Raw genomic sequence first — 25,184 nt, 5'->3', positions numbered from 1 at the left:
CCCTCGTATTACGTGACCTCGGCGATCGCCCCTCGCCGACCCGTGGTGGCATGCAGCTCTGCCAATGTGTGTGTGTGTGTGTGTGTGCGTGTGTGTGTGTGTGTGTGTAAGTAGCTGGGGTGTGTCAGAGTGGCGTGTGCGTGTGAGTAGTGTATGTGTGTGTGTGAGTAGTGTGTGTATGTGTGAGTAGTGTATGTGTGTGTGAGTAGTGTGTGCGTGTGAGTAGTGTATGTGTGTGTGTGAGTAGTGTGTGTGTGTGTGTGAGTAGTGTGTGTGTGAGTAGTGTGTATGTGAGTAGTGTGTGTGTGTGTGAGAGTAGTGTGTGTGAGTAGTGTGTATTCGTGTGTGTGTGTGTGTGTGTGTGTGTGTGTGTGTGTGTGTGTGTGTGTGTAAAGCGCGTGTGTGTATAACATGTGTGTGCAAGAATGCATTTATCCGGTATTTATATGGTATTTGTACGTTTGGTGTGTGTTATATACTATGGCTATGACAGAATTAAATCTTTACACCCACCATAGTTCCACGGCAAGCCTACGTTTGTGCACTCAAGCACATACCCTTTAACTATTTTTTTTTAATTTTCTGCATATTATTGCCATATAAGTGATTGGCACCCTAACGCACACTTATGAGAGGCAAAAGTGGAACGAAAAAAGCGAAAGAACTGCTTCACTGATCTTCTGAATCTATATACATAGCTTATAGCTATACATTCCCGCTAGGAACGACACGGGCTGAATCTCTCCAAACCAAAAACAATAATTCCTACGCCTACTACCAGCTACATCATTCACAATGCTTGCGTCGCAATAACTTGCTTCGGTTGATCGCCATCATGCAATTGAAGTGAATTTGTACTGAAACCACCTAGTAAATATTTAATAAATAAATCACATTTACTACTAATAGTTGACTAAACTTCATTCTTTAAATGCAAAGTAGAAGGCGGACTTTCCTCTGTGAAGCAAGTACATAATTGTTCTACTGATTTTCTAAAGGCCCGAATACACACACGGCGTGATAACGCCTTCTTAACGAAAATTGAACAAGGCACTTTTTAAATCCGGCCCTGGGAATAACTTTTTTTTTTTCAAATAAACAAATGAGCTTCCACATCAATATTTTTGTGGTGAACAAAAACGGGTTTACTGCGAAAAGCTGAAACTCAAAAGGCTGAAACACGAAAGGCCTGAGGCTGAAGGCACCTAAGGTTGAATCACGAAAAGCTGAAAAATCATAAGGCTGAAAATTCACTAGATTCATTTCTAAAAAAAAAAAAAAAACACTCGCGGCCTATGGCCGACTCGATAGTCTGAGATCACTGTCGCTCGTTCGGATTAAACTAGGGATCACCCCTACGAGTCAGTAGACCTAAGAAAACGAACGACCCTATACAGAGCTGATTTTTGCAGGGGGCTGCCACCCGCAGTGGCCGGGGCACACTCGCGGCCTTCGGCCGTCTCGCTCTGAATCATCTAGGAAACGTGCGTTAAGTGCGAATGAATTGAAATGTTGCCAAAAATTAATTTTCCATTGCACAAACCAATTATGAAGATTTGCTATTCATCTCAACCTTTCATGGTTCAGCCTTTTGTGCATTCAGCCTTTCGTACATGATACATAGCCAAAAACAAACAGTAATTTATACATTTTTTAACTAAAGTATATTCAACATTTAGTGTGAATAAAAAAACCGCGTCTCGGTTGAAAACTTTTCTCAGATATTCGAGGTTTTCACTAACCTGTTTTAGATTTCAATCAAAAATAGTTATCGGTTTCCGTTATACTCTACTAAATTTTTTGGAAATAAATATTGAAATTCAGTCCGCAAATATATATTTCGACTGTGACGTACAGTCTTCCTCAGTGCTTATGTGGACTGGTAAAAATTTATTCCCCAAAAATTTCATCTTCATAGTTAATAAACTTTATCAAACGCAACTATTTTACATACCTTCTGGCCAAGCTTTTTTTTGTCTCACTTCAGAGTATGCCACAGCATCTCCTTTTGATTTAAGTGATTTCAAATTTACTTTTTCTATTAAAGCTCTACGTAGTAGCTTTTTAGTATCAGTTTCAATACCCTTCTTCGAAACATCATTTTCATCGAATTGCACTTTTGAGAACAGTAGCTTTTCTTTTGAATTGTACGAATGTTCTACTTTCGCGAAGGCGGACTTTCCTCTGTGAAGCAAGTACATAATTGTTCTACTCATGGGCGCAACTAAGGAAAATTTCTAGGGGGGCTAGTTGTCATGTATGTAATTTAAAAAAACGGAAAAAGGAGTTTTAATATGCTTATTTAATAACGCTTAAAATAGTGTCGTAACAGCAGAAAAAATCACTTCGGGATAGAATCTCCGAAGATGTACTGAATATCTTGAACACAGCGTCAACGCCAACCTCTTTCAGCAACACTGATTTGATATTGAGGAGAGCCAGGTTTGGTAAATGGCTGGGCAGTGCTTTTTAACAGCACACCCGTACTAGCTGGAATAAAATAGACCCCAGTGTGGTTCAAGGCATTATGCCCTATTCCTACCTCCACGTGTTACCGACTGTGATACGAGCAACCAAGGAAAAACCGGTGAACCGGTGGGAACTTGGTCGTATTCTGACAGGAAAGGGGTTGTTCTTAGAGAGCAGCTTGTCTGAACCCCACAGGCTAAGGGCGGCTCAAACAGCGACTGACCCGGACCGAACGGCTGAACTATGAAATGCGGTGTCTCGCCAGCTACACCTATGGCGGCAGCCCTATCGCGAGCAGGGGCGACCATAGGTGCAACCTGTGCATTGCACATGGGGACTTCAAGCAAAAACCAAATTACAAATTCATATTTTTATTGAACGTTCACTGGCATTCTTGCACTTTATACACAACCCTATTTTATTTTGAATGAATTAAGTGTAACAATACCAAAAATTGTAGCATCTGTGAGACGAGATGACGGTTTCCATACATCTCCAAAGCGACAGGTTCAATTTCATCCAGCGTACCGATGCACTCATACATTGTAGCATCTGAGACGACGGTTTCCGTACATCACCAAAGCGACAAGTTCAATTCCATTCAGCGTACCGATGCACTCAAACATCTATAGATTGTAGCATCTGTGAGACGGGACGACGGTTCTCGTACACCTCCGAAGCGACAGGTTCAATTTCATCCAGCGTACCGATGCACTCATACATTCTGGCATCAAAGACGACGGTTTCCGTTCATCACCAAAGCGACATGTTCAATTTCATTCAGCGTACCGATGCACTCATACATCCATAGATTGTAGCATCTGTGAGACGGGACGACGGTTCTCGTACACCTCCGAAGCGACAGGTTCAATTTCATCCAGCGTACCGATGCACTTATACATTCTGGCATCAAAGACGACGGTTTTCGTTCATCACCAAAGCGACATGTTCAATTCCATTCAGCGTACCGATGCACTCATACATCCATAGATTGTAGCATCTGTGAGACGAGACGAAGGTTCTCGTACATCACCGAAGCGACAAGTTCAATTTCATCCAGCGTACGTACCGACTTGCTCATATATACACAATTATGAGCAGCATGTCACGTATGCTTTTACATGGGCGTTGCGTTGGAAGGTTATTTGACATTTCAAGCAACAATGTTTTCGTTGCATGACCATTTACCACATTGCACGGGAGTTTCTCGTATAGATAGAAATACACTGCACGGTTTTTAGTGTGTGAGTGACTTTTTTTCAACGAAAATTATTATCAATGTGCGACAAACCAGTTGCACCGTCTTTCTTGTGAATGAGTGGAAGAAGAGTTTGCTTTACATATGGCATCGAATATACGAAAAGAATGTGCTGTGGAAAATATTCTTTCTCGTCCTTTTTCTGTGCTCTCTATAGAGGAAAAGTTGCTCGTAGTGAAAATGGAAACTCCTCAGCCTGACATGAAAAACCTTAAATCATTTCACATGAAATCAAAAAAATCAATGACGAGAAATTTCAACCGATCGGCCTATAGCAGCCACAAGTGGCTTTGTGGATCATAAAAGTTAAATAAGCTATACTGTTGGCCGTGTTTGTTATTCCAGCGTCATCAGGATCGTGGTGTATGGTCAAAAGTAGGATTTACCGACCTGAATCATCTAACAGCTGCTATGAAAGTTCATTCTTCGTCAAAAGACCACATTGATAACGCCATGTCTCATAAAACGTTTGGACGGATCAGAATCGATGAATCTCTGGACCACACGCGTGAAGTTGCCAAAACGAATCACAATGCCCGAGTAGCTAAGAATAGAAAAGGGATGACAACGCTCATTAAAATCGTTTGTTATTTGGGCATTCATGGGCTGAGTTTCCGTGGGCACGATGAATCAAAACATTCTAATAACAGGGGCAGCTATAAAGACCTGTGCTCATTCGTAGCACGGCGTGACAGTGGTTTTGCAGAGTTTCTGCACCAATCAAACGTCTTTACGGGAACATCGTCTGTAATTCAGAACGATATAATCGAAAGTATTGGAAAGTTTGTCTTGCAAGAAATTGCCAAAGAGGCAAATGAAGGTCCCTACGCTGCAGTTTTGATGGATGAAACGACTGATGCAGGACGGATAGCCCAGCTCTCCTGTGCTCTACGTTACGTTCAAAAAGACGGTACGTATGAAACATTTTTGTCTATTAGATGACCTTGAGTCTTTATTCGTTATTTTTATGCTATATTTTGCGTGTATTGATACAATTAGGTATGCCGGTCGAACGGTTTGTTCGTCTCTATGATGTTAGTAGCAACAAAACAGCCACCGCACTTGCGGCTCAAGTGGACTCGATTGCTTCGGATTTTGGTTTGAATGGTGACAAAATAATCGCTCAAAGTTACGACGGCGCGATGGTAATGTCAGGCGAAATTGGAGGAACACAAGCTTTGGTGAAAAAGAACTTTCCTAAAGCTGAGTTCATACACTGCCGAGCCCATATCCTCAATCTCGTGTTACTCCATTCCTGTTCTGAGGAAAAACGTACCTCCAAATTTTTCAGAACGCTATCATCTCTTGCAGGATTTTTTTCCCAATCAACAAAACGGAACGAAGCATTGAGAAAGCATATCAATTCAAAAATTCCTAACGTTTGTCGTACAAAATGGTCATACAATACTCGTTTAATCAACGTGGTTAACGACAACTACACTGGCATTGTGACCTGCATTGGAGATTTATATCTGGGAGATTCAGATTGGGATGGGGATACATGTGTTACTGCCCGTGGTTTACATGGATTTCTATTGGAGTTTCAAACAATCTTTCTGCTAAAGGTTTTTGCTGCAATCTTCACTTTTACTGACGTGCTATACAGTGTGTTGCAGCACAAAGATTTGGATGCTATAGAATGCAATACAAATGTTCAATCTTGTCGCACTGAGATTGAAAAGTTGAAATCAGTCGAGCATTTTGAAGATTTGTATGGGGCTTGTGTTGAGCTTCACGGAGGTGATGACAGTTTGCGCAAAAATCCAAAATCCTCCTACCAGACATTACACGATGCGATATTGGACAGGGTGCTAAAAGAGTTGGACCATAGATTTCGTTCGCTAGAATCCATCAAATATGTTGGACTACTGAACAGCTCAAAGTTTGGACAGTATAGTGAATGTTTTCCCAAGCAACTATTCGATTCACTCGTAACATCATTCGGCCAGTCTTATGATATAGCAAAACTAAGCAACGAGTTGAAAGTTTTTTATTCTAAGGTCGATTTTAGGAACAAGTCGGTCAAAGAAATGGCATTGATGATAGTAGAAAATGGACTGGAAGATGTGTTTTCCGAAATATTGAAGCTGGCAATTTTGATTCTCACATTACCAAGTACGACGGCCACCGTAGAACGATCTTTCTCCGTGCTGCGTAGAATTAAAGATTATACGAGAACAACGAATGGAGAAGATCGCTTGTTCTATCAAATGTTTAATGACGATTTCTAATGAAGTTACAGCAGAAGCCAAGTTTTTATGAAAACGTTATTGATTTGTTTGCTGAAAAGGTTGGACGTAGAATCCCTTTGTTTTATAAATAATTTTTGTTTGAAGCTTTATGAGCGATTTATAATAAATGAAGTAGTGTAATGACTAATTAAATATTGTTTAATTTTTAAGTAGTACCATGAATGCGATTACTTCCTTGAACTTAATTTTTAAAAAGCAAATTCAGAATTTGTAGTTGAACAGGTAGGTTTCGAAGCCACGAGTCGCCCCTGATCGCGAGACTAGGCATCGCAGCCCTAGTAAGGCAGCATACTAAAATAAACATACTACGAAGAATCAAGAATTCAAAACGAACCGAAACAATAGGCAATGACCCAGCCGACGAAATAAGGACGACGATTAGAAGCTCGGTACATGTAACAGTAGATCGCTCAACTCCCCGGATGTCGACTGGATTCCGCTGGATCAGCTAGAATCCCGCCACTTCGACATCGTTGCGCTCCAGGAGCTTTACCTGAAAGGAGAGAAGGTACGGTGGATTTGTGATCGCAAGGCACAGTACCACCAAAGCGGTGACACAACCAATGAGGTTGGTAGCGGTTTTATAGTGCTGTGCAGGATGCAGAGTCGTGTGATGAAGTGGCAGGCAATCAGACAGGTTGTGTTTGTTGAGAATAAAAGGCTGGTTCTACAACTACACTATTCCCAATGTGCACTGCCCTCACGAAAGAAGATCTGATGCAGAAAAAGAACGTTCTACGCGCAGCTGGAGAAACTTTACGATAGCTGCTCGCGTAGAGACATCAAGATCGTCATTGGGGACATGAACGGAACGAAAGACTTATATAAGCCGATGATCTGCCCGCACAGCCTGTACACCGTGCCGAACGACAACGACCAGCTATGCACCAACTTCGCAGCTTCCCACGGGCTGGCAGTCCAAAGTCCCTTCTTTCCTCGACCAACGTACAGCAAAACAATTGACCACGTTCTCATCGACGGCCCGTTCTTCACAGACATACGTACGCACCAATCACAGTGCTGATCGGACATGACTACTTCAATACGAAAAAACTACAAAACCTTGATATAACCGGTAGTCCTCTACGGAAGTCCTTTTGGTGTTTTCGAACGGAAGGTGCTGTGGACTATCTACGGTGGAGTACAAACGGACGACCGATAACGGCGACAGCGCATGAATCATTAGCCACAAGCGCTGCTTGGAGAGAACCACATTGCGCACCTAGTGAAAGACAATAGGTTGCGGTGGGCCGGTCACGTCGTAAGGTTGCCGGACGACAACCCTGTGAAATCACTTCTCTTCAGCAAACCCTACCGGCACCAGGAAGTAAGGGGCGCAGGAACTGGTGAAACACAACCCAAAACCGAGTAAAATGGCGACAACTTGATACAGCACGAGTTACTACAGCTCTTGTCTGGCTGGTAATATGAGTAAGAGAGCTAGGCTTTAGAAAAGATCCTGGGTGCAGAACTAGTTCTTAATCAATGAATGACGACATCTCAATTTGTGTTGATTTTAATGCTCTGATAAGTAGTATGGAATGTATTTATATTGAATACAATCATTCTCTGGAAAATTCTAGGGGGGGCTAAACACTTTCTAGAGGGGGCTGAAACCCCCTTAGCCCCCCGTAGTTGCGCCCATGGTTCTACTGATTTTCTAAAGGCCCGAATACACACACGGCGTGATAACGCCTTCTTAACGAAAATTGAGCAAGGCACTTTTTAAATCCGGCCCTGGGAATAACTTTTTTTTTTCAAATAAACACACGGTAAACACATGAGCTTCCACATCAATATTTTTGTGGTGAACAAAAACGGGTTTACTGCGAAAAGCTGAAACTCAAAAGGCTGAAACACGAAAGGCCTGAGGCTGAAGGCACCTAAGGTTGAATCACGAAAAGCTGAAAAATCATAAGGCTGAAAATTCACTAGATTCATTTCTAAAAAAAAAAAAAACACTCGCGGCCTACGGCCGACTCGATAGTCTGAGATCACTGTCGCTCGTTCGGATTAAACTAGGGATCACCCCTACGAGTCAGTAGACCTAAGAAAACGAACGACCCTATACAGAGCTGATTTTGGGAGCTGCCACCCGCAGTGGCCGGCGCACACTCGCGGCATTCGGCCGTCTCGCTCTGAATCATCTAGGAAACGTGCGTTAAGTGCGAATGAATTAAAATGTTGCCAAAAATTAATTTTCCATTGCACAAACCAATTATGAAGATTTGCTATTCATCTCAACCTTTCATGGTTCAGCCTTTTGTGCATTCAGCCTTTCGTACATGATACATAGCCAAAAACAAACAGTAATTTATACATTTTTTAACTAAAGTATATTCAACATTTAGTGTGAATAAAAAAAACCGCGTCTCGGTTGAAAACTTTTCTCAGATATTCGAGGTTTTCACTAACCTGTTTTAGATTTATTCCCCAAAAATTTCATCTTCATAGTTAATAAACTTTATCAAACGCAACTATTTTACATACCTTCTGGCCAAGCGTTTTAGCAATAGCACGATCCCAAGCTTTTTTTTGTCTCACTTCAGAGTATGCCACAGCATCTCCTTTTGATTTAAGTGATTTCAAATTTTCTTTTTCTATTAAAGCTCTACGTAGTAGCTTTTTAGTATCAGTTTCAATACCCTTCTTCGAAACATCATTTTCATCGAATTGCACTTTTGAGAACAGTAGCTTTTCTTTTGAATTGTAAGAATGTTCTACTTTCTCGGGTTTACTCATTGCTTCGATTTTCATCGGAATTTTAAGACCGTGAGTGGCAAATCGAAGCTTTAGTTTACAAGCCTTTTTTGGCTTTTCTCTATTTAGTTTTCGCACTCCGTTTTGCCTACGCTTTCTTTGCAGATTTTTTGAATTGATTTTGTTTTGCATTACATTCAAACGTGCTTCATGCTCCGTAGTTTTTTCTTCTGATACACATTTAGTACCGTCATCTAAAAGGTAATCACTACATGCAAAATCATCTAGAATAGATCGAAGTATTTTACGCTAGTATCACTATCATTGTAAATGCTACCTACCTGATTTGGAACTAGGAATTCGAAAAATATCTAACAAATAAACATATCTTTCATTAAAAATACGCAGTTTTTGTTTTAGGTTTTGTTTTTCTAATGCTTTCATGTTGTGCTAGTACAACAAATCCAACAAAGTGAAATTTAAGCAAGAAAGCTGTTCAAGTATCAACGGTTAACTTAGTAATCAGAAATCATACAAATTTTTATGGTCAACTTTGTTGACAGTTTTCTGTCGATTTCGATTTCGCGGCGAAGCCACACTAGCATTGGCCGATATCGTATCGATACTTACGGTATCGATACCTTGGGGCTAAAGTATCGTTATTTTTTATCGATGCAAGTGACTTCGATATCAAGCTGGATCGATACTTTCGCCCCGATGTTTTTTCGATACTGAAGAGAAACTATAAAATCAGAAAATATTGTTGATAACTACAAATTGTCTAACGGAAAAGCCTTGTAGAAGTGCGCGGATATGATCCATCACGCTAAAGTCTTCTACAAACAGTGCAGAAATTTGGTTTGTGCTCTTTTTGTGAAAGACACCAAAAGGATTGAATAAACCCGCTCATTTCTAAGGCGGTTTTTCATGCCTCTTGCGAGAAAAATGCTGCCGCATTTGGTAATACTGTCTGTGCAGAGCAAAATCGTAAGCGCCGAGTTTTTGCAAAAAGGCAGGCAATAAAGAATAAGAATCCAGGATTATCGTGCTGCCCCATATTTCAAATAAGGCCGCAGACGCGCATATGCTATTGCATTGATTTGTGTGTGTGACATATAATTCTGTCACCACTGTCTCATTCTGGTACCAGTAGTCTGTTGACCGCAGGGAAACAAAATATGCAGATTTGTCTTCAAAACGCAGATTTTTAGAGTCGGTGTCCAGATTTTTGTTGATTCGCAGATAAATATTTTTTTTTCAAGGTCTCTGCAGTTTTTTGTCAAAGTTTCTTTATATTTACACAGACTTTCTCAACATCTGCGAAAATTTTTGCCTGCGCGAACGCATTTTTTTAAATAACCGACAAATTTTGTTTAGACTTTAAGCAGATTTTGTCGGTTTTTCGAATAGTTGCTTACATTTTTCAAAAACACCTGGCATCTCTGATTTTCCGTATTAATGATCAAGAAAAAATGGTAGCTTTTCACAGACCTGTTTCAAGTAGCAGGCAGAGTATCGATACAGCTGGTATCGATACCGCCAGGGATATTCGAGTATCGATATTTCTGCAATTTTTGGCCAATGCTAAGCCACACTGCACGTGGTCCAAATCAGAGATGCCAGACGTTATTGTAATTTCAGAGAAAAATTAGAATTTTGCGCTCTAACTGACAACCGCAACTGACAACCGAAAATGACAATCTCAGACAGCACCGATAAAAATGCGACTCAAGAACTTGTTTGTCAAAGCGTATGCACTCTTAATTTACTTCAATTGAAATTGAATAGCATTGACTTATAGCGAATTTCTTTATTCCACTGTGTGCGGGCAAAACTGCCGAGGAATAATAAAACGTCATCGCCGTTAAGGACGCAAGTAAGAAAGAGATGTCAGATAATTGTTTACGAACTTAGCACGTGCGGTACAAAACTGGGTCAAAATCGAGCGAATAAAGAAGGGTTTTGACAGCAGTTATTGCGCTTCCAGGTCAAAACGAGGTGAGCTGGTGGAATAAAAAAATTCGCTATTAGTGCCGCCTTGATTTCTTGCCCTTGACCATGCAGCAGAGCCGCATTATGGTTTGCAATCAGAATGTTCTACGAAAAAACTAGTTATAATCCATTATTTGATGTTGCTTAAACAGTATGCAATATAACATAGTTTTCACAAAAAAATGACCTTCTGTGCTTCGACGAATTGAAGTTTCGGACTTCGTTAGTATTGTTATAGTTCGACCATTTGGAGCTGTTTGCAAAATTCTGTTTCGATATTTAATGGTCCCCATGGCGTTGCCTCCGCTCTAATTTCGAGGTCAACCAACTTGTCACGTAACTTTGGCGTTTGGCCCATGGCTTAGCCTTTGGGGTCTCAAAATACAAAACTGGCTTAACAAGCTAGTCGCCGTATGTCCGAGTCCCGGTTTGGAAGAGACCGTTAGTGTCAACAGGATCGTCGCGCAAGCCCCGACATTGTCCTGTATACTAATTAATTGGCTGTAAAGTTTGTATCCAATAAACAGAAAGGTAAAGTTTCGACAGGGAAACATTCGTACCAATGCTTTGCTTATGGCTCAAAACTTTCAGTATTGAAAGTTTTGAGTTTTCTTAACATTGCTTCGTTGAAGGGTCCAATTAGGCTTTAGGCAGCCCCTTCTAATTCAGATAATTGAAATGATATTTGTTCGATGCTCGGATACATAGTGAAGCTTTTCACATCGACAGGAAGGCAAATTACGAAACAATTTACTATTACCTTCACTTTATCTCGGCGAAGAAAAAGGAAAAAAGACTGTGGGCATCAGTTTCATACAGAAAAAAATTAGTCTTATTAAAACCACATTTATTTTCAATGTTCACGGAACTAAAATCACTAAAATTACCAGTTAACATCATCTCCTTCTATGTTTAAAATTTACTTCTAGCGAAAATCCGAAGCTTCTGAGCCCTACCGCTAAGCGAAATTCGAAGGCCTAATTTCCCCATAACTTCTATTGGCTCCAGCATGAGAATTCCTAAGCTCCAGAAAGTCTTGTTTTGGAAATTTGTTTCCTTGGATAACATAAATGTTTTCCAGTACCGCAAAAGCGTACAGCGCATTGTTTCTATGTATGTTTCTTGACTCTTCAAAAATAAGCTTTATTACTATCATAACATGTAGCGTTATTACTATCATATCATGTTAGACATAATTGTCCCACGACTTTTATTTTATATATCATGGCATTGTTGTGATAAATACATCAAATCGACAAAAGCATGCGAACTTTAACAAACCAGTATGTTGCCGTACCATGTTCACTAACCGATCTTAAAATAGGCGAAATGATGCCCATCGCTGATGGCAATAAATCGTACATGCCTTTGATGATGAATATGATATTCTTTGCTCGATCAAGACAAACGAAAACCTAAGAAACAAATAAAAAGACTCTAATTAACTAATGAGGTGTAGAGAATAAAACTTATTCGGATCTTTTTGTATTTCAATTACGAACATTTTACTATCCCCAGTTGAACGTGTATCGATTGCTATTCCTTACAGCACTTTTTTACCAGTGTTTGAGATGTCTGACAGTTGCGGGTGTTGCTTCTTTTTTTTTCTTGAAAATAGCCTGCGTTCTAATTTTTTTGTGAACGGACAGTATTAAAAAGAAAAATCTCGCCAAACATGTGAAAAGGGCCCATGTGCCATATGTAAACAAGCCAAATTTTCTCTTTTTTTGATCAATACAAGCGAAAACTGCTCTTACCAATAAGATTTATTGATAAAAGAATTTACTCTTAATCAAACAATCTTATTTGTACGAGTAGATTAAGCTTGTATTCATTGAAAAACGTGAAATTGTGGCTTGTTTACATATGGCACTTGGGCCCTTTTCACATGTTCAGCGAGAAATATCTTCATTTGTAGAGCAACATGTCAAAAGGGTCTATCTACTTTCATCGATTTTCTTGATTGACTTTTCAAGCTAGATTAGATTCTCCGCTATTGGCCCTGACGACTCTGTTGATATTGGTTTGGTTTTTACTTGCGAAAGTGAAGGAAGGAAATATTTTTGCTTTTGTTTTCACACATAAATTGAAAATCGCGTATGAGAACTCGCGTAGGTGCGAACAGCCTTAAAAATCTCTTTTACTTGTGTCAGGGCCAATCAAATGGTGTAAAGGACATATCATGAATCGTTTTTAATAAGCCGTGGCGGTTGAAAGAAACCGATCGATCAAAAATCGATCAAAGCAGAAAGATCCTTTTGACATGTTGCTCTACATTTACTCGAAAAACCAGAAAAAAATCTTCTTGATATCTTAAAATGGACAATCCGTGATTCGAAAGAATTACGGTCTTACAAGCAAGAGTAAATATTTTAAGAAAACCTGCGCGAGTATAAGGAGAAAAAAACAAAAATCTGCATGAACTATAGAAAAACTGCAAATATCTGCGAAATAATCATAAACTGCTGACGGACTCTAAAAATCTACGCTTCGCAGAAAAATCTGCACATCTGGCATCCCTAGTTCAAATTCGAAACTCAAGATACTCAGAGAGAGAGAGAGAGAGAGAGAAATAGGCGATGAAAAAACAATAGATCATTGCACACAAAAAATAACCTCACTTTTCTGACACTTCCCACGGGTTTGTTTACAAGCTGTTCTATTCACTTTTTATGTGATCGGAGTGAAAATGAATGATACGAGTACGAAAAAGATGGGAAAACTCTCGGCCTATGCGAATTCGTTACTGTGATCTTTCAGTTTATTCTTGGAAACGCTATTTTTAACGAGAAACTTACGCTTGTTTATTCGAGCCGAAAATTTTTCTATGTAAACAAACCCGCGACAACTGTCAAATCTCTTTCTTCTTCTTGTTTTGTGACGTCATCGTGCAATGATCTAGATTATTTTATGAGATATTTCCAAACTCAATTCATGAACGAAATTATGACAGAAAGCTCGGAACCGCTGACATAACGCACGTTAAAGCAACATCAATATCAATGAGGTATACTACATTGCATCAATCAGAGTCTATGTGTATATAGAGTCGCGCGAAGAGAAAATCTATCGTTTCGGCAACACAGTTTTTGTGCCGTTTGTTGCCAAGAACTATACAGTTCTGTTTTTCACCATGCATAAGCGAATATCATTTTTTGGAATTCTTCACAAGGTACTCAGTTTTGGAAGATTACACCGGTAATGTTTTGTTAAATTTGAGTGAACCAGTGTACAGGTTAAATGTTGGATTGAAATGTGTAAGTAAAACTTCGGAAAAACACATATTCTTTATTACGCTCAATTACAACACTTTTCATCCACTCCTAACATTATCACCTTGTTTATTTACATTGCTCGATTGGTACCCTCGTTTGACACTGATTTGGTTCCTTCGGTTTCATCTTTGCGGGACTCTTATTATAAACATAGACTCTGGCATCAATATCAGCAGGATCCGTGACACCCACCTCCCTGACACGTTCGTAGCCTGTATTTTTGTATACGCGGGAATGAAATGGCATGTTACACTGCTGTGCTTCACACTGCTATAAACAGCGACATCGATAGATTAGGCAACACTGAACGGGAGTGAAGAGCACGTCAGATGTCTTCCTTTTGCGGCCATTGTTGTTTGGGGCTCGGCATCGAGGGGTTCGTCATAATGGGGGTACTGTCAAACTATAGGTAATGGGATTACGGTGTCAGGGAGGTGGTGACACCAGTCAGTTCGTAAAATGGTCTCAGAGATGCCAAATGTTTTTGAAAAATGTCTGCAACTGCTCGAAAAACCGGAAAAATCTGCTTGAAATCAGAAAAAAATCTATCCGTGATTCGAAAAAATTTCGCTCACGCAAGCAAAAATCTGCACACATTTTGAGAAAGTCTGCGTAAATATAAGGAGACTCTGACAAAAATCTGCAGAAACTATTAAAAATCTGCAAATATCTGCGAATCAATACAAATCTGCACACGGATTCTAAAAATCTGTGTTTTGCAGGAAATCTGCACATCTGGTTTCCCTGAATGGACTATTTGGCAACTACACACAAAAAAATTAATTACCAAGTAAACACGTAAAAACAACGTAAATATACACTCAAAATATTTTTCACGTTATTGTTACGTGAAATTTCCTGTACTTATTCATTTCTGTCATTTTGCATGATTTATGTGACAAACATAACATCTACATGAAAATCACATGCATACTATGTTTTATCACGTAGCATCTACGTCAACTTGGCAACATCAAACAGAATGAAGTATCGCGTGCACTCTCCGTGCGAAATTACACAGAAATCAAAATGGCGAAGCTGTTGTCTGATGTTGTCTTTGAACATGAAAGGAATTCCTCGATGACTTCCTAATAAGTGAGCTTTAGATAAACCATAAGAATGCGGCATCGAGATTTCACACAGATTCAGTTCAAATTGCGAGGAATTTCCTGTACATAAACAGTTGCAGCTAACAGTGATTATCACCACCGAATGTCAAGAATTTGAGAAAACAATAATTGAAAATCATACGTTGTATAAAACGTAGAACCTATCAGACAATCAAATGCTTTTCACTTTACCGGTAGTTAAATTCTACGTGAAACTCACATGAAATGCATATATGTCTACTGAATAAGATTCACAGGATAAATCATCTCACCAGTTCATGATGAACTCAAATGACAATCACGTAAAATCTACAATAAAATGACAGTGGAAAATATTAACATAACTTTTCTGGTAATTCTAACGTGAAAAATATTTTGAGTGTACGTAAACCTGAATATTTTCACTTGTTTAGGTAAATAATACGCATGAAAATTGGTGAAAACAACGCAACAGTTCAATAATACAAATACATTATTTTGGGTAAAAAATCGCATGAAGTTTTTGATATTGATATTGATTGATATTCATTTTGAAGTAGAATACTTCTTTTAGGAAGTTCGGCTACAAAGGGATGTGAAATGAAAATCTAAAACCGAAAAAAGTGAAAAATATGTCCAATTTCAAATGCTAATAAATCGGTTAGTATTCGATGGATTTCCTTCGTTCTTGTTGCAATAGATTGGAAAATCTTCTAAGATTCTTCCCAAAAGAAGATAATTGTAATTTTATTATTCACACTATTGTACTATTGAAAATAGTCAAGCCTTGTCAAAACGAAAAATTCGGCCTCTGATTGGTCGTTATATGATTGCTTCCCAAGCACGGTCGACAGAATCATATACCTTGCAATTGAAAACATGCTATTCGGCCTATATAAGAGCCTGTTTTAGCCGAAGCCGCTCATAATAGTTCTATACAGCGACAACAGCTGTCGTCCTTCCTTAGCAGCAGCACTAGCCCTGTGGTTGGTCACCACGTCTCAGGAGCAGCGCGGTTCTCCTCAGCGTGTATCACCAGACTGCCATTATTCCCCCCGTGTTGGGGCAGCATGAAGATTGCCATCAGGAAATCCAATTTTGGAAATCAAAATGCCTTTTCCAAGGCAAATAAACAAGTCATTGAAAGTTAATAATTTTTGACAACGCAAGCAAGCATTCTGTGTTGGATCCTAGCAATTTAAATCTGTCGCACCCGTCTAATTTACTGAATCTTAATTCCCGCACTGTTAGGGCAGCTCAAAGGTTGCGATCAGCAACCGATTTTGAACCGCAAAATGCCTTTTCAAGGTAAATAAACAAATAATTGAAGGTTAATTATTTTCTGGCATCAACACAAGCAGACATTCTGTGCGGGATGCAATCAAATTCTGTTGTAGTTGTCTAATTTTTACTTCATTGAGTTAACCTCCCCCTCCCCCCCTGTTGGGGTAGCGCAAAGGCTGTGATCAGCATAACCGATTTTGAATAACAAACTGCCCTGTTAGAACGCATTCACAAAAGCAGCTAGTTCGACTATTCAGAGCTTATCAGAGCTTATCAGCATGAATAGAATTTCGTCGTCTCCCAGCTGCCAAGTTGCAACATGATGCAACACGCAACAGCAAGCAAACGAAATCGCTTGATGTTACAAGCCGCAATACACTTAGGGGTAAAATCGTTGCGTGTGTGAGAGCACCATCAGTGTTTATTCGCTGGATACAAAAAATCAAATGCGAATTGTGGAATAATTCGTCTGAAGAACATTAGTAAATGGTGCAACTGAACAGAAAGGCGTGGCCTATTCCGTAGCACCCTTCGGCTATAAAAGAGTTTTTTTGGGAAAACTAACTACATTCATCAGTCGGATGGTGAGCTGGATGGACCGTCCACAACGTTGACAGCAGCGGGCTGCGCCTGTGGCTGCCTTCAAATTGAACAAATCACTTGCCCTGTGGTTGGTCACCACGTCTCAGGCCTCTGCCAGGCTGAACACCAACGCGAGCGATCGGGCGAGATTTTTGCGGTGCATCAGCCGGCACTTCCTCTAATGGAAAAGTTGGATCATTTTGTTCAGAAGAATATTACTGTCGGTAATATTACAGAGATGCGATTGCATTATATCCGATATGGAATTGAACAATTGTTCTTTTGAGGACAAACAAAACACTCAATTTGAAGAGTTAATAGTTTTGGGTACCTGTAGCAGTATGGTAACAGCCTCAGCGGTAGGTGCAGCCGGTACTTCCCTAAGGCCGATGTTATAAGGAAATGAATGGAAGCGGCACGGAGAAACAGTTCGGGTGTTCTTAAACGCGTCATTTTTCGTTGTTGATATTATTCCCCACATGAAACGATGCGCTTTCATACGATAGCGGTGGTATTAGCGGTAGATTCATTTGCCAATACTTACTCCAGTAAAGCCGTGTCTAATTTTCATTGTGAAAACATCTTTCTATTGTGTTGGCCGTGCGCATTAGGCCTCTGCCAGGCTGAACGCGAAAAGCGGCGCGAACCGATTCGCCCGGTTGTAGGTTAATGTACAGCCGTAAGTAGAGCTGTGTAAAAGTATTCTACTTCAACCTTGCGGTCGTGGCTTCGCACACAACCCTCCTGTGATTTTTTTTTATTTGAAGACGAGAAACAATAAACAATATATACAAACAATCTTTCTGCAACTTGCGACTTTAATCACTTTAGTGATGGCAGAGAATAGTCAAAGCTGCCAGACGCATGAAAATTCTCACAGACAACAGAGTCGCTGTTTTTGTAGCGATATAACACTGTTTTTGTGAGGTTTGTGTATTTTTTTATATCAACACTAAAACAAACATATTTATCGCAAATATAAACTGGGATTGAATAGAATTGTCGATTATGCACAAATTACGATTGTCCAAAATTTCTACAATAAAAACGGCAACGCTTCTTATTCCAATAATATCGATAAGAGCTGGAAAAACAATCGATTTTATCGAATTATTGACCACTAAGTGTTCTTAGCGCCACCATACTGCGTATTGCGACATGCTAAAAAACCATTGCGTCTTTTTACACATGAAGCAAAGTTAGCTTGGATGTCTGTTATCTGTGATTTTACCTAAATGATGGCTTCCGTGCAGGTACTCAAAACTAGGTAAATCACTTTCACCTAAGTGTACCTTCCCGCACAAAAGGGCTGATTTGCGTCAAAAATACGGATATTTGGGTAGTTTTATTTTGCTGTATACACACAGAGAAAATATTACCACCAGAACTCCGAAATCTCACATTCAATGCTTGGAATACACCTGAAATGTAGCTAACTGTACACTCACTCTCACCTTTTGCAGTGATACCGAATTGAATCTAGTTACCCTTACACCAAATTCAACGTTTTACTGATTCGGCTGGTGTTACTTTTTGTCATGCTTTGCCATTCATTCGTTCAAAAAAGTAATGAATGATATCAAACTTATAGCGCCTATTTAGTTTCGTCAGGCTATAACAAGCATTGGGTGCTCTACAGGACGAAGCATGATTCTCTAAATTAGTGTTACTATAAAATCATTTTACAAGAAACCAATAGCTAATAGTTATTTCAGCACTAGAAATTCAAAAATCACTATCAATCCAGCGAATTGATAGAATTTTGAACAGAGACTTCAGTCAAGCAAGCGCAAGGTAGTTGATATTTGCACGAACGAGAGATTCACACCGCTATCGGAACGGTAAAAAGTTTTTATCAGAGCATGCTGTATGAGGGATAGAAAAAAATGAAATAGCTGGAAATATTGAACTCTGAATGCTCTTAAGCCTGTAGTACACTCTTTGACCGAGCGTCAAATATTTGTCACATTTTGACAGATAAAATATATAATAATTATTTGTCACTCTCCAATTTTAACATGGGGCAAACACGGGCAAACAACAACCATGATGTCAAATAAATTTGACCATTATGTCAGAAGGTCAAATATTTGACCATTAGACAGAGTGTACTACAGGCTTTAATATTCGCCTTCACACAGTTCTGTCACTTTTTCAGAACTCTGATTACCACAGATAACAGATATCCAAGCTAGAACAAAAAACTCCAGAAATCGCGTGAAAGATTTCAAATTTTTACTTGTTTGGAATGCTAACGACATTTTTCTGCAACTTGCGACTTTGACCACTTTAGGCAGCGCTGGATTGAGCCCTATTTAGAGTTCCAAGCAAAGTGAAAATCTCATACAAAATGTTCATTTTTTCACGCTTGTGAAAAATGCAACCTGCAAAAATTTCACTTCGCTTGGAACTGTAAACAAATTCGATCCAGCGAAATCAAAGGTTGTGGATCTCATCTTTTTCACTTGGGTTTACTTTTTTCACGCATGCAAACGCTACTGAAAAAAGCAGCAGCAAGCGAAAACTTGCGTGCGTTTATATTCTGTCAGTTACAGCCAATTTTCACTTCGCTCGGAATGTAAACTCGTGAATTTTGCTTCACTTAAACTGTAAACTGCAGGCTGGTGAAATACCTGCGTGTTCCACAACTGGGTTTTCACGAAAGATTTCGCAAGCGAAAATTTACGCTTTTTCACTTATCAAATTTTTCACTTCGCTTGAAACTGTAAACTATGCTTTATAATCAAAGCTGCCAGACGCATGAAAGTTCTCACAGATTATAGAGTCACTGTTTTTGCAACGATATAACACTGTTTTTGTGAGGTTTGTGTATTTTTTCATCTTATCAGCTCTAAAACAAACAAATTTATCGCAAATATGAACTGGGACTAAATAAAATTGTCGATTATGTACAAATTACGACTACTCGAAATTTCTACATTAAAAAACGGCAACCCTTCTTATTCCAATAATATCGATAAGAGCTGGAGAACTATCAATTTTATCGAATCATTGACCACTAATGTCGAATTCGTTTTTACGGCAGGACTATCCTGTCTCGGACTACGCTTTGCAGCTGAAAAAAAAAAACACTTTCCGAGCAGTTGCAATGGAGTGCGTAATACCAGAGGTAGCTGTCACTTTTGTTTTGGTCATTATCGCCATTGTCTTTTATCGCGTTTGTGCCATTGTACACAAAATTTGCCAATTTTCTGAAAAATGACAAAATAACAAAATAAAATAAATAAAATTCAACCCGATGTTTGACACGCGAAGAACGATAATCAAAGCAAACCGATTTTGACACATTTTTTTTTTTGATTTTGACACATACGTGTGAATGTGTTGGTGTCTTCAAAACTGCACTCTGTTTCTTGCGCGGACTGTCCGGGACAGAAAAAGGGTAGTCCGGGATAGTCCGGAAAATGTAAAAAAAACAGTGATGGAACAAAGTGTAGTCCGCGGGGTAGCTACACCACAAAAACGAAAACGACATAAGTGTTCTTAGCACCATCATACTGCGTATTGCGACATGCAACTTTGCAGTTATCGGACCGCAATCCGTCAAATCTGATATCAAAGTCATATTTGACATTGAAGTGAAAGATCTCGCGGGGGAATCCTAAATGCATTCGAAAATGAAAAATGAAATTGTTGAATCTCTAGAAACTTTTCAAAAGGACTCTTTCATTTCCCTTGAGCATTGTTCAGCTAGCTTTCACTACCTAGCGAGGCAGTGCATATTAGATCACAAACAATATTTTGTGACTTAAGCCTGTAGTACACTTTTTGACCTTCTGACATAATGGTCAAATTTATTTGACATGATTGTTGTTTGCCCATGTTTGCCACATTATAAAATTGAAGAGTGACAAACAATAATTATCTTTGACCAAATTTTTATCTGTCAAAAAGTGACAAATATTTGACGCTTGGTCAAAGAGTGTAATACAGCCTTTAGCGTTAAAAAGACCATTTTACGAGCCGATAGGTGTCACGGATCCTGCTGACATTGATGTTGCTTTTACTTGCGTTGACATAGTGGTTCCAAGCTTTCTGTCAAAATTTCATTCAAGAATTGAGTTTCAGAAACATCTAGTAAAATGGTCAATTGTAGTGATGAACTTTATCTTCGCCCGAGTCTTCGCCTACATATTGGTTATGTAAAGTAGTTACTAAAACGCAATAAATTATGATGCGGAAATATGAATATCAAATTGATTAATCGAAAAGCTTGCCTATTTTAGTTTCTTGCTATTTTTCGCCACTATTCCATAAAAAAAACATATCGACATCATTGAAAACAAAAATGGTAGTGCCGGACCCCCGCTAAATTTTGGCATGTGTCAAGTGTTGCAGTTATCGAACGCAGAGTCTATGTGTATATAGAGTCACGCGAAGAGAAAATCTATCGTTTCGGTTTTTGTGCCGTTTGTTGCCAAGAACTATACAGTTCTGTTTTCACCATGCATAAGCGAATATCATTTTTTGAAATTCTTCACAAGGTTCAAAGATTACACCGGTAATGTTTTGTTAAATTTGAGTGAACCAGTGTACAGGTTTAATGTTGGATTGAAATGTGTAAGTAACTTCGGAAAAACACATATGCTTTATCCTAACATTATCACCTTGTTCATTTACATTGCTCGAATGGTACCCTTGTTTGACACTGATTTGGTTCCTTTGGTTTCATCTTTGCGGGACTCTTATTATAAACATAGACTCTGATCGAACGGCATTCGATAACTGCAAAGTAAACATGTTGCAGTTATCGAACGACGACTGTACTCAAAAGTAGGTAAACCACTTTTACCACAGATAACAGACATCCAAGCTAATTTCGCAACGGTATTTTAGCATGTCGCAATCAGGGTTGATATTTGTTGACACTCTTGAGTGAAAGTGAAAAAAAGCATCCATAAACGTTATTTTTTTACAATCCTTTCAGAGTTCTCCCTTCCCGCTTTTTGCATGGAAGTGAACTGTCAAAACACCTCATTATATTTCATGCGATGAAAGCAAGACAACAAAATAAGTTTATTAGTTAACGAAGATTGTCAAGGCATCGGTCAGTGTCAGTGAAAAAGTGTTTCGGTGAGGTTTATTTTGGTTGAGTGGACTGTTTGTTTTTCTTTTTCGCTTTGAAGTGAGGATCATTTGGTTGGATTTGTCGTCAAATTTTATTCCGTAACCATGAACGATGCGCGCGATCTATTTCATCTGAGTATAACAGCACGTTCGTAGGACGAAAATCTAGTGTATCTGAAAGAGTGCTGCGATCATTGGAAGTGAAAATTGAAAATGATTGGTTGTAATTTTCGAAGAATTTTGCTGGGGAAAATGACTTTTATCAGCACTGGTCGCAATACGCAGTATGGTGGCGCTGAGAACACTTCTCGACTAACATTTGAAAAGGCAATAACAGCCACTGTCATGAAACAGAGAAAACTGAAGTCGAAGTTTCGTATCTGAAATTTAAATCCTATTTTAACGTTTCATACGATGAGTTGTGTTTTTTTATTGAAGATTAAAAAGCTGGTAGTATCATCTACTGTTTACTAACACGAAACTGTAAAAAAACAGTTTTAGGTGAGAAATGAACAGAAAATATAATTACGCCATAATTATAATGTAGTAGCACTTATGCCATGATGTTTCTTCTGTTATCTGCCAACACTAGATATACGCCTATGAATAACAGCAAAAAAACTTTTCAGTGTACTTTTACGCCCTGGCTTTTATGTCAGGTTGATTGTAAATATGGACTTTCGTCCTTTTGATCAATACAAATAAAATACGTGATTCAAGGTTATTTTTTTTTATTCTCGCTTATTTTCCGTCGGTCTAGTTCCGCCACTGTTGTGGCCAATCACCGACGCCCAGGGAGGCGACTCCACACCCAGGACCCTAACTCACGACCCGTTTATTAACGGACCGGCGCCAACGGCTTTACTTCCTCATGCGATGGAAGGCGTGATCCCAGAAATTTTTCGCCTCAGAAAATCTCCCGATGTCGCCTAGAATTGAATCTAGACCAGTTGGGTTGGTTGTGCGTGGATCACGCCACCTCACAACCATCGACACCTATGTCGGCGGTGGGATTCGAACCCAGGCGTCGAGCGTGGTTGGCGGAGACGTTACCAACCACACTAGGCCCCCGCTCACAAGAAGGTTTTATAAAACAGAAGTTCTATTTCATAAAAAAATATTAATACACAAGATAAACAAGATATTCCGCCATCTCGGAAGGAGATACGTTGATTGTGACTAACAATTCGGATATAACCACAATGAAAGTGAGTGAGAATATTTTTTTTATCTGATTAATAAATGAATCTGTTTTCTTCTAGATACTTATTAGGATCTGATGTATACCCACTGGAAAATAAACTACTTTTGTTGTTCTTCAACAAAAAATCCATTCCCTGATATGTTGAAATCAATAAAAGCAATGACTGCTACTGAGCATTACTCAATGTAGAGACGACATTCTTCGCTTGTAGCTTTATCAACAGCTTCTGGGAAAATATTAAAAACCTAATATATATATTTTTACAAGCACCAAGTATGTGTATCATACCGACTCAGGGGACTGTTACCGTCAAAGTTTTGCCTACCAATCATAAATTTATTATAGCATTAAAGTTTTATTTAAAATGCTCACACACTATATCTTATTTATTGAAAGTGCTCATTGTACTGATAACAAACGTTTAGCTTTGGTTTTTTTCCTTCTAAAAACATGTTCGATAATAAGTCGCATACGCTGTAACAACCAACTTGAATTGGTGAAAGGCAGTAACTTGAGGGCATAATTCCAATGATGCCAGTTTAAATACGAAGAATGACGATGTAACAACACGGTTGTGTATAATTATAGGATATGAACCATAACAACACATGATAAACTTTTGCACACAAAAGTTCACTAAAATGCTTACCAATCAATGCTAACCGATAAGTCACGTTTTTTGAGTATGTTGCACCATTTTTTTGAAGGAAAAATATGTGGCGTAACAACAATGTAACGTGGTACTCAAAAAGTGGAAATATGTCTTTTGAGAAATAATGTTTATTTGCAGAATTTTGGCACTATTTGTTAAATCAGACTATAGAATTGCCATTTTTGTTTCATATTATTGAATAAACTCAATTTGCTTCAATTTGGCGTTTACGCCCTTTTCAAATGTTACTCTAGACTTAGTAGTCAATGATTCGATAATCTTTTCGTATTATCGCAATAGGAAGGGTTGTGGTTTTTAATGTAGATATTTCGAGCAGTCGTAATTTGTACACTGAGAGAAAAACACTGAAGAATTCCATAAGTTACAACTTATGAACATGTATAATGTTGATTTCATTAAACACTTATGCATTACATATCAAGCTTATAAATTTCATAAGTATATTTTAAGATTTTCATATAAACGTCATGTGCATCCCATACGCGTAGCTTATGATTTTCATAAACGTTAACATTGTGAAAATTCTATATGCATATCTTATAAAATCTGCAAAATGGCAGACCAGCATTACGGTGGATAAATAATTATGCAGAAACTGGGTTGAAAATTGGAGCAAAAAACTGTAAGTACCTCTCTACAAATCCTACTATTACATCATGTCATCTATGTTTATTCTAGCAACTAATAATTCGTGTGATCGTTGAAGAGGATAACACTGACGACATTCGGCAAGAAGAATCAAAGGCGAATTTATTTCCCGAATGGCAAAACTTCAATGTGTTACCTGACGTAATCCTATACATTAACTTGCACTCGTAATTATATACTTGCGAGTAAAGAACTAGAATGAAGAAATTGTTTTTTTTTTCTAACAAAACATGTTTACATAAAGTATAATAAATTTCATGGTGTAGCCATTATGAAATTCACATTGAAAAGCTATGATTTTGATATGTCTGTTCTCATAACATGCATACATACGACCAATAAATTTTATAAGTATGACTTATAAAAATCGTTAGTGCTCGAGAATAAAATTTCCCCTCCAATTCATAAGACAAGATTATGACTTTTATAAGGGAGCAAAATCATAAGGGGTTCTTATGGAACTCAATAGTTATTTTTTCTGAGTGTACACAATCGACAATTTTATAGACCATTTTACGAGACGTTTCTGAACTCAATTCATGAATGAAATTTTGACAGAAAGCTCGGAACCGCTGACATAACGCACGTAAAAGCAGCATTAATATCAGCAGGATCCGTGACACCTGTCAATTCGTAAAATGGTCTATTCACTTTTCGAAGGGGCCATCCAC

General features: G+C 38.7%; 1 protein-coding gene and 1 long non-coding RNA gene across 3 annotated transcripts; one reads left to right on the top strand and one right to left on the bottom strand.

Annotated features, from left to right (window-relative positions):
- Nucleotides 1-4,190: 4,190 nt before the first annotated feature.
- LOC129727300 (uncharacterized) lies at nucleotides 4,191-9,324 on the bottom strand. 2 transcript variants are annotated; one of them, XM_055685005.1, is made up of 3 exons: nucleotides 9,021-9,324; nucleotides 8,470-8,933; nucleotides 4,191-4,271 (listed from the first exon to the last, which is right to left on the bottom strand). In XM_055685005.1, the coding sequence occupies exons 1-3, from the start codon at nucleotides 9,121-9,123 to the stop codon at nucleotides 4,206-4,208; spliced, it is 633 nt and encodes a 210-aa protein (XP_055540980.1). In that variant the 5' UTR covers nucleotides 9,124-9,324; the 3' UTR covers nucleotides 4,191-4,205. The 2 variants fall into 2 exon arrangements, with proteins under 2 accessions (XP_055540980.1, XP_055540978.1); XM_055685003.1 differs by having other exon boundaries at nucleotides 8,470-8,963; nucleotides 9,021-9,307.
- Nucleotides 9,325-21,747: 12,423 nt separating this feature from the next.
- On the top strand, nucleotides 21,748-24,666 carry LOC129727301 (uncharacterized). The gene is made up of 3 exons (XR_008728517.1): nucleotides 21,748-23,196; nucleotides 23,251-24,487; nucleotides 24,544-24,666. It is a non-coding gene; the product is annotated as an uncharacterized LOC129727301 (long non-coding RNA).
- The last annotated feature ends 518 nt before the right edge of the window (nucleotides 24,667-25,184 follow it).

The sequence above is a fragment of the Wyeomyia smithii genome, chromosome 3, assembly GCF_029784165.1.
Source record: "Wyeomyia smithii strain HCP4-BCI-WySm-NY-G18 chromosome 3, ASM2978416v1, whole genome shotgun sequence".
Taxonomy (NCBI): domain Eukaryota; kingdom Metazoa; phylum Arthropoda; class Insecta; order Diptera; family Culicidae; genus Wyeomyia; species Wyeomyia smithii.
This window is presented reverse-complemented; position numbering and strand designations above follow the sequence as displayed.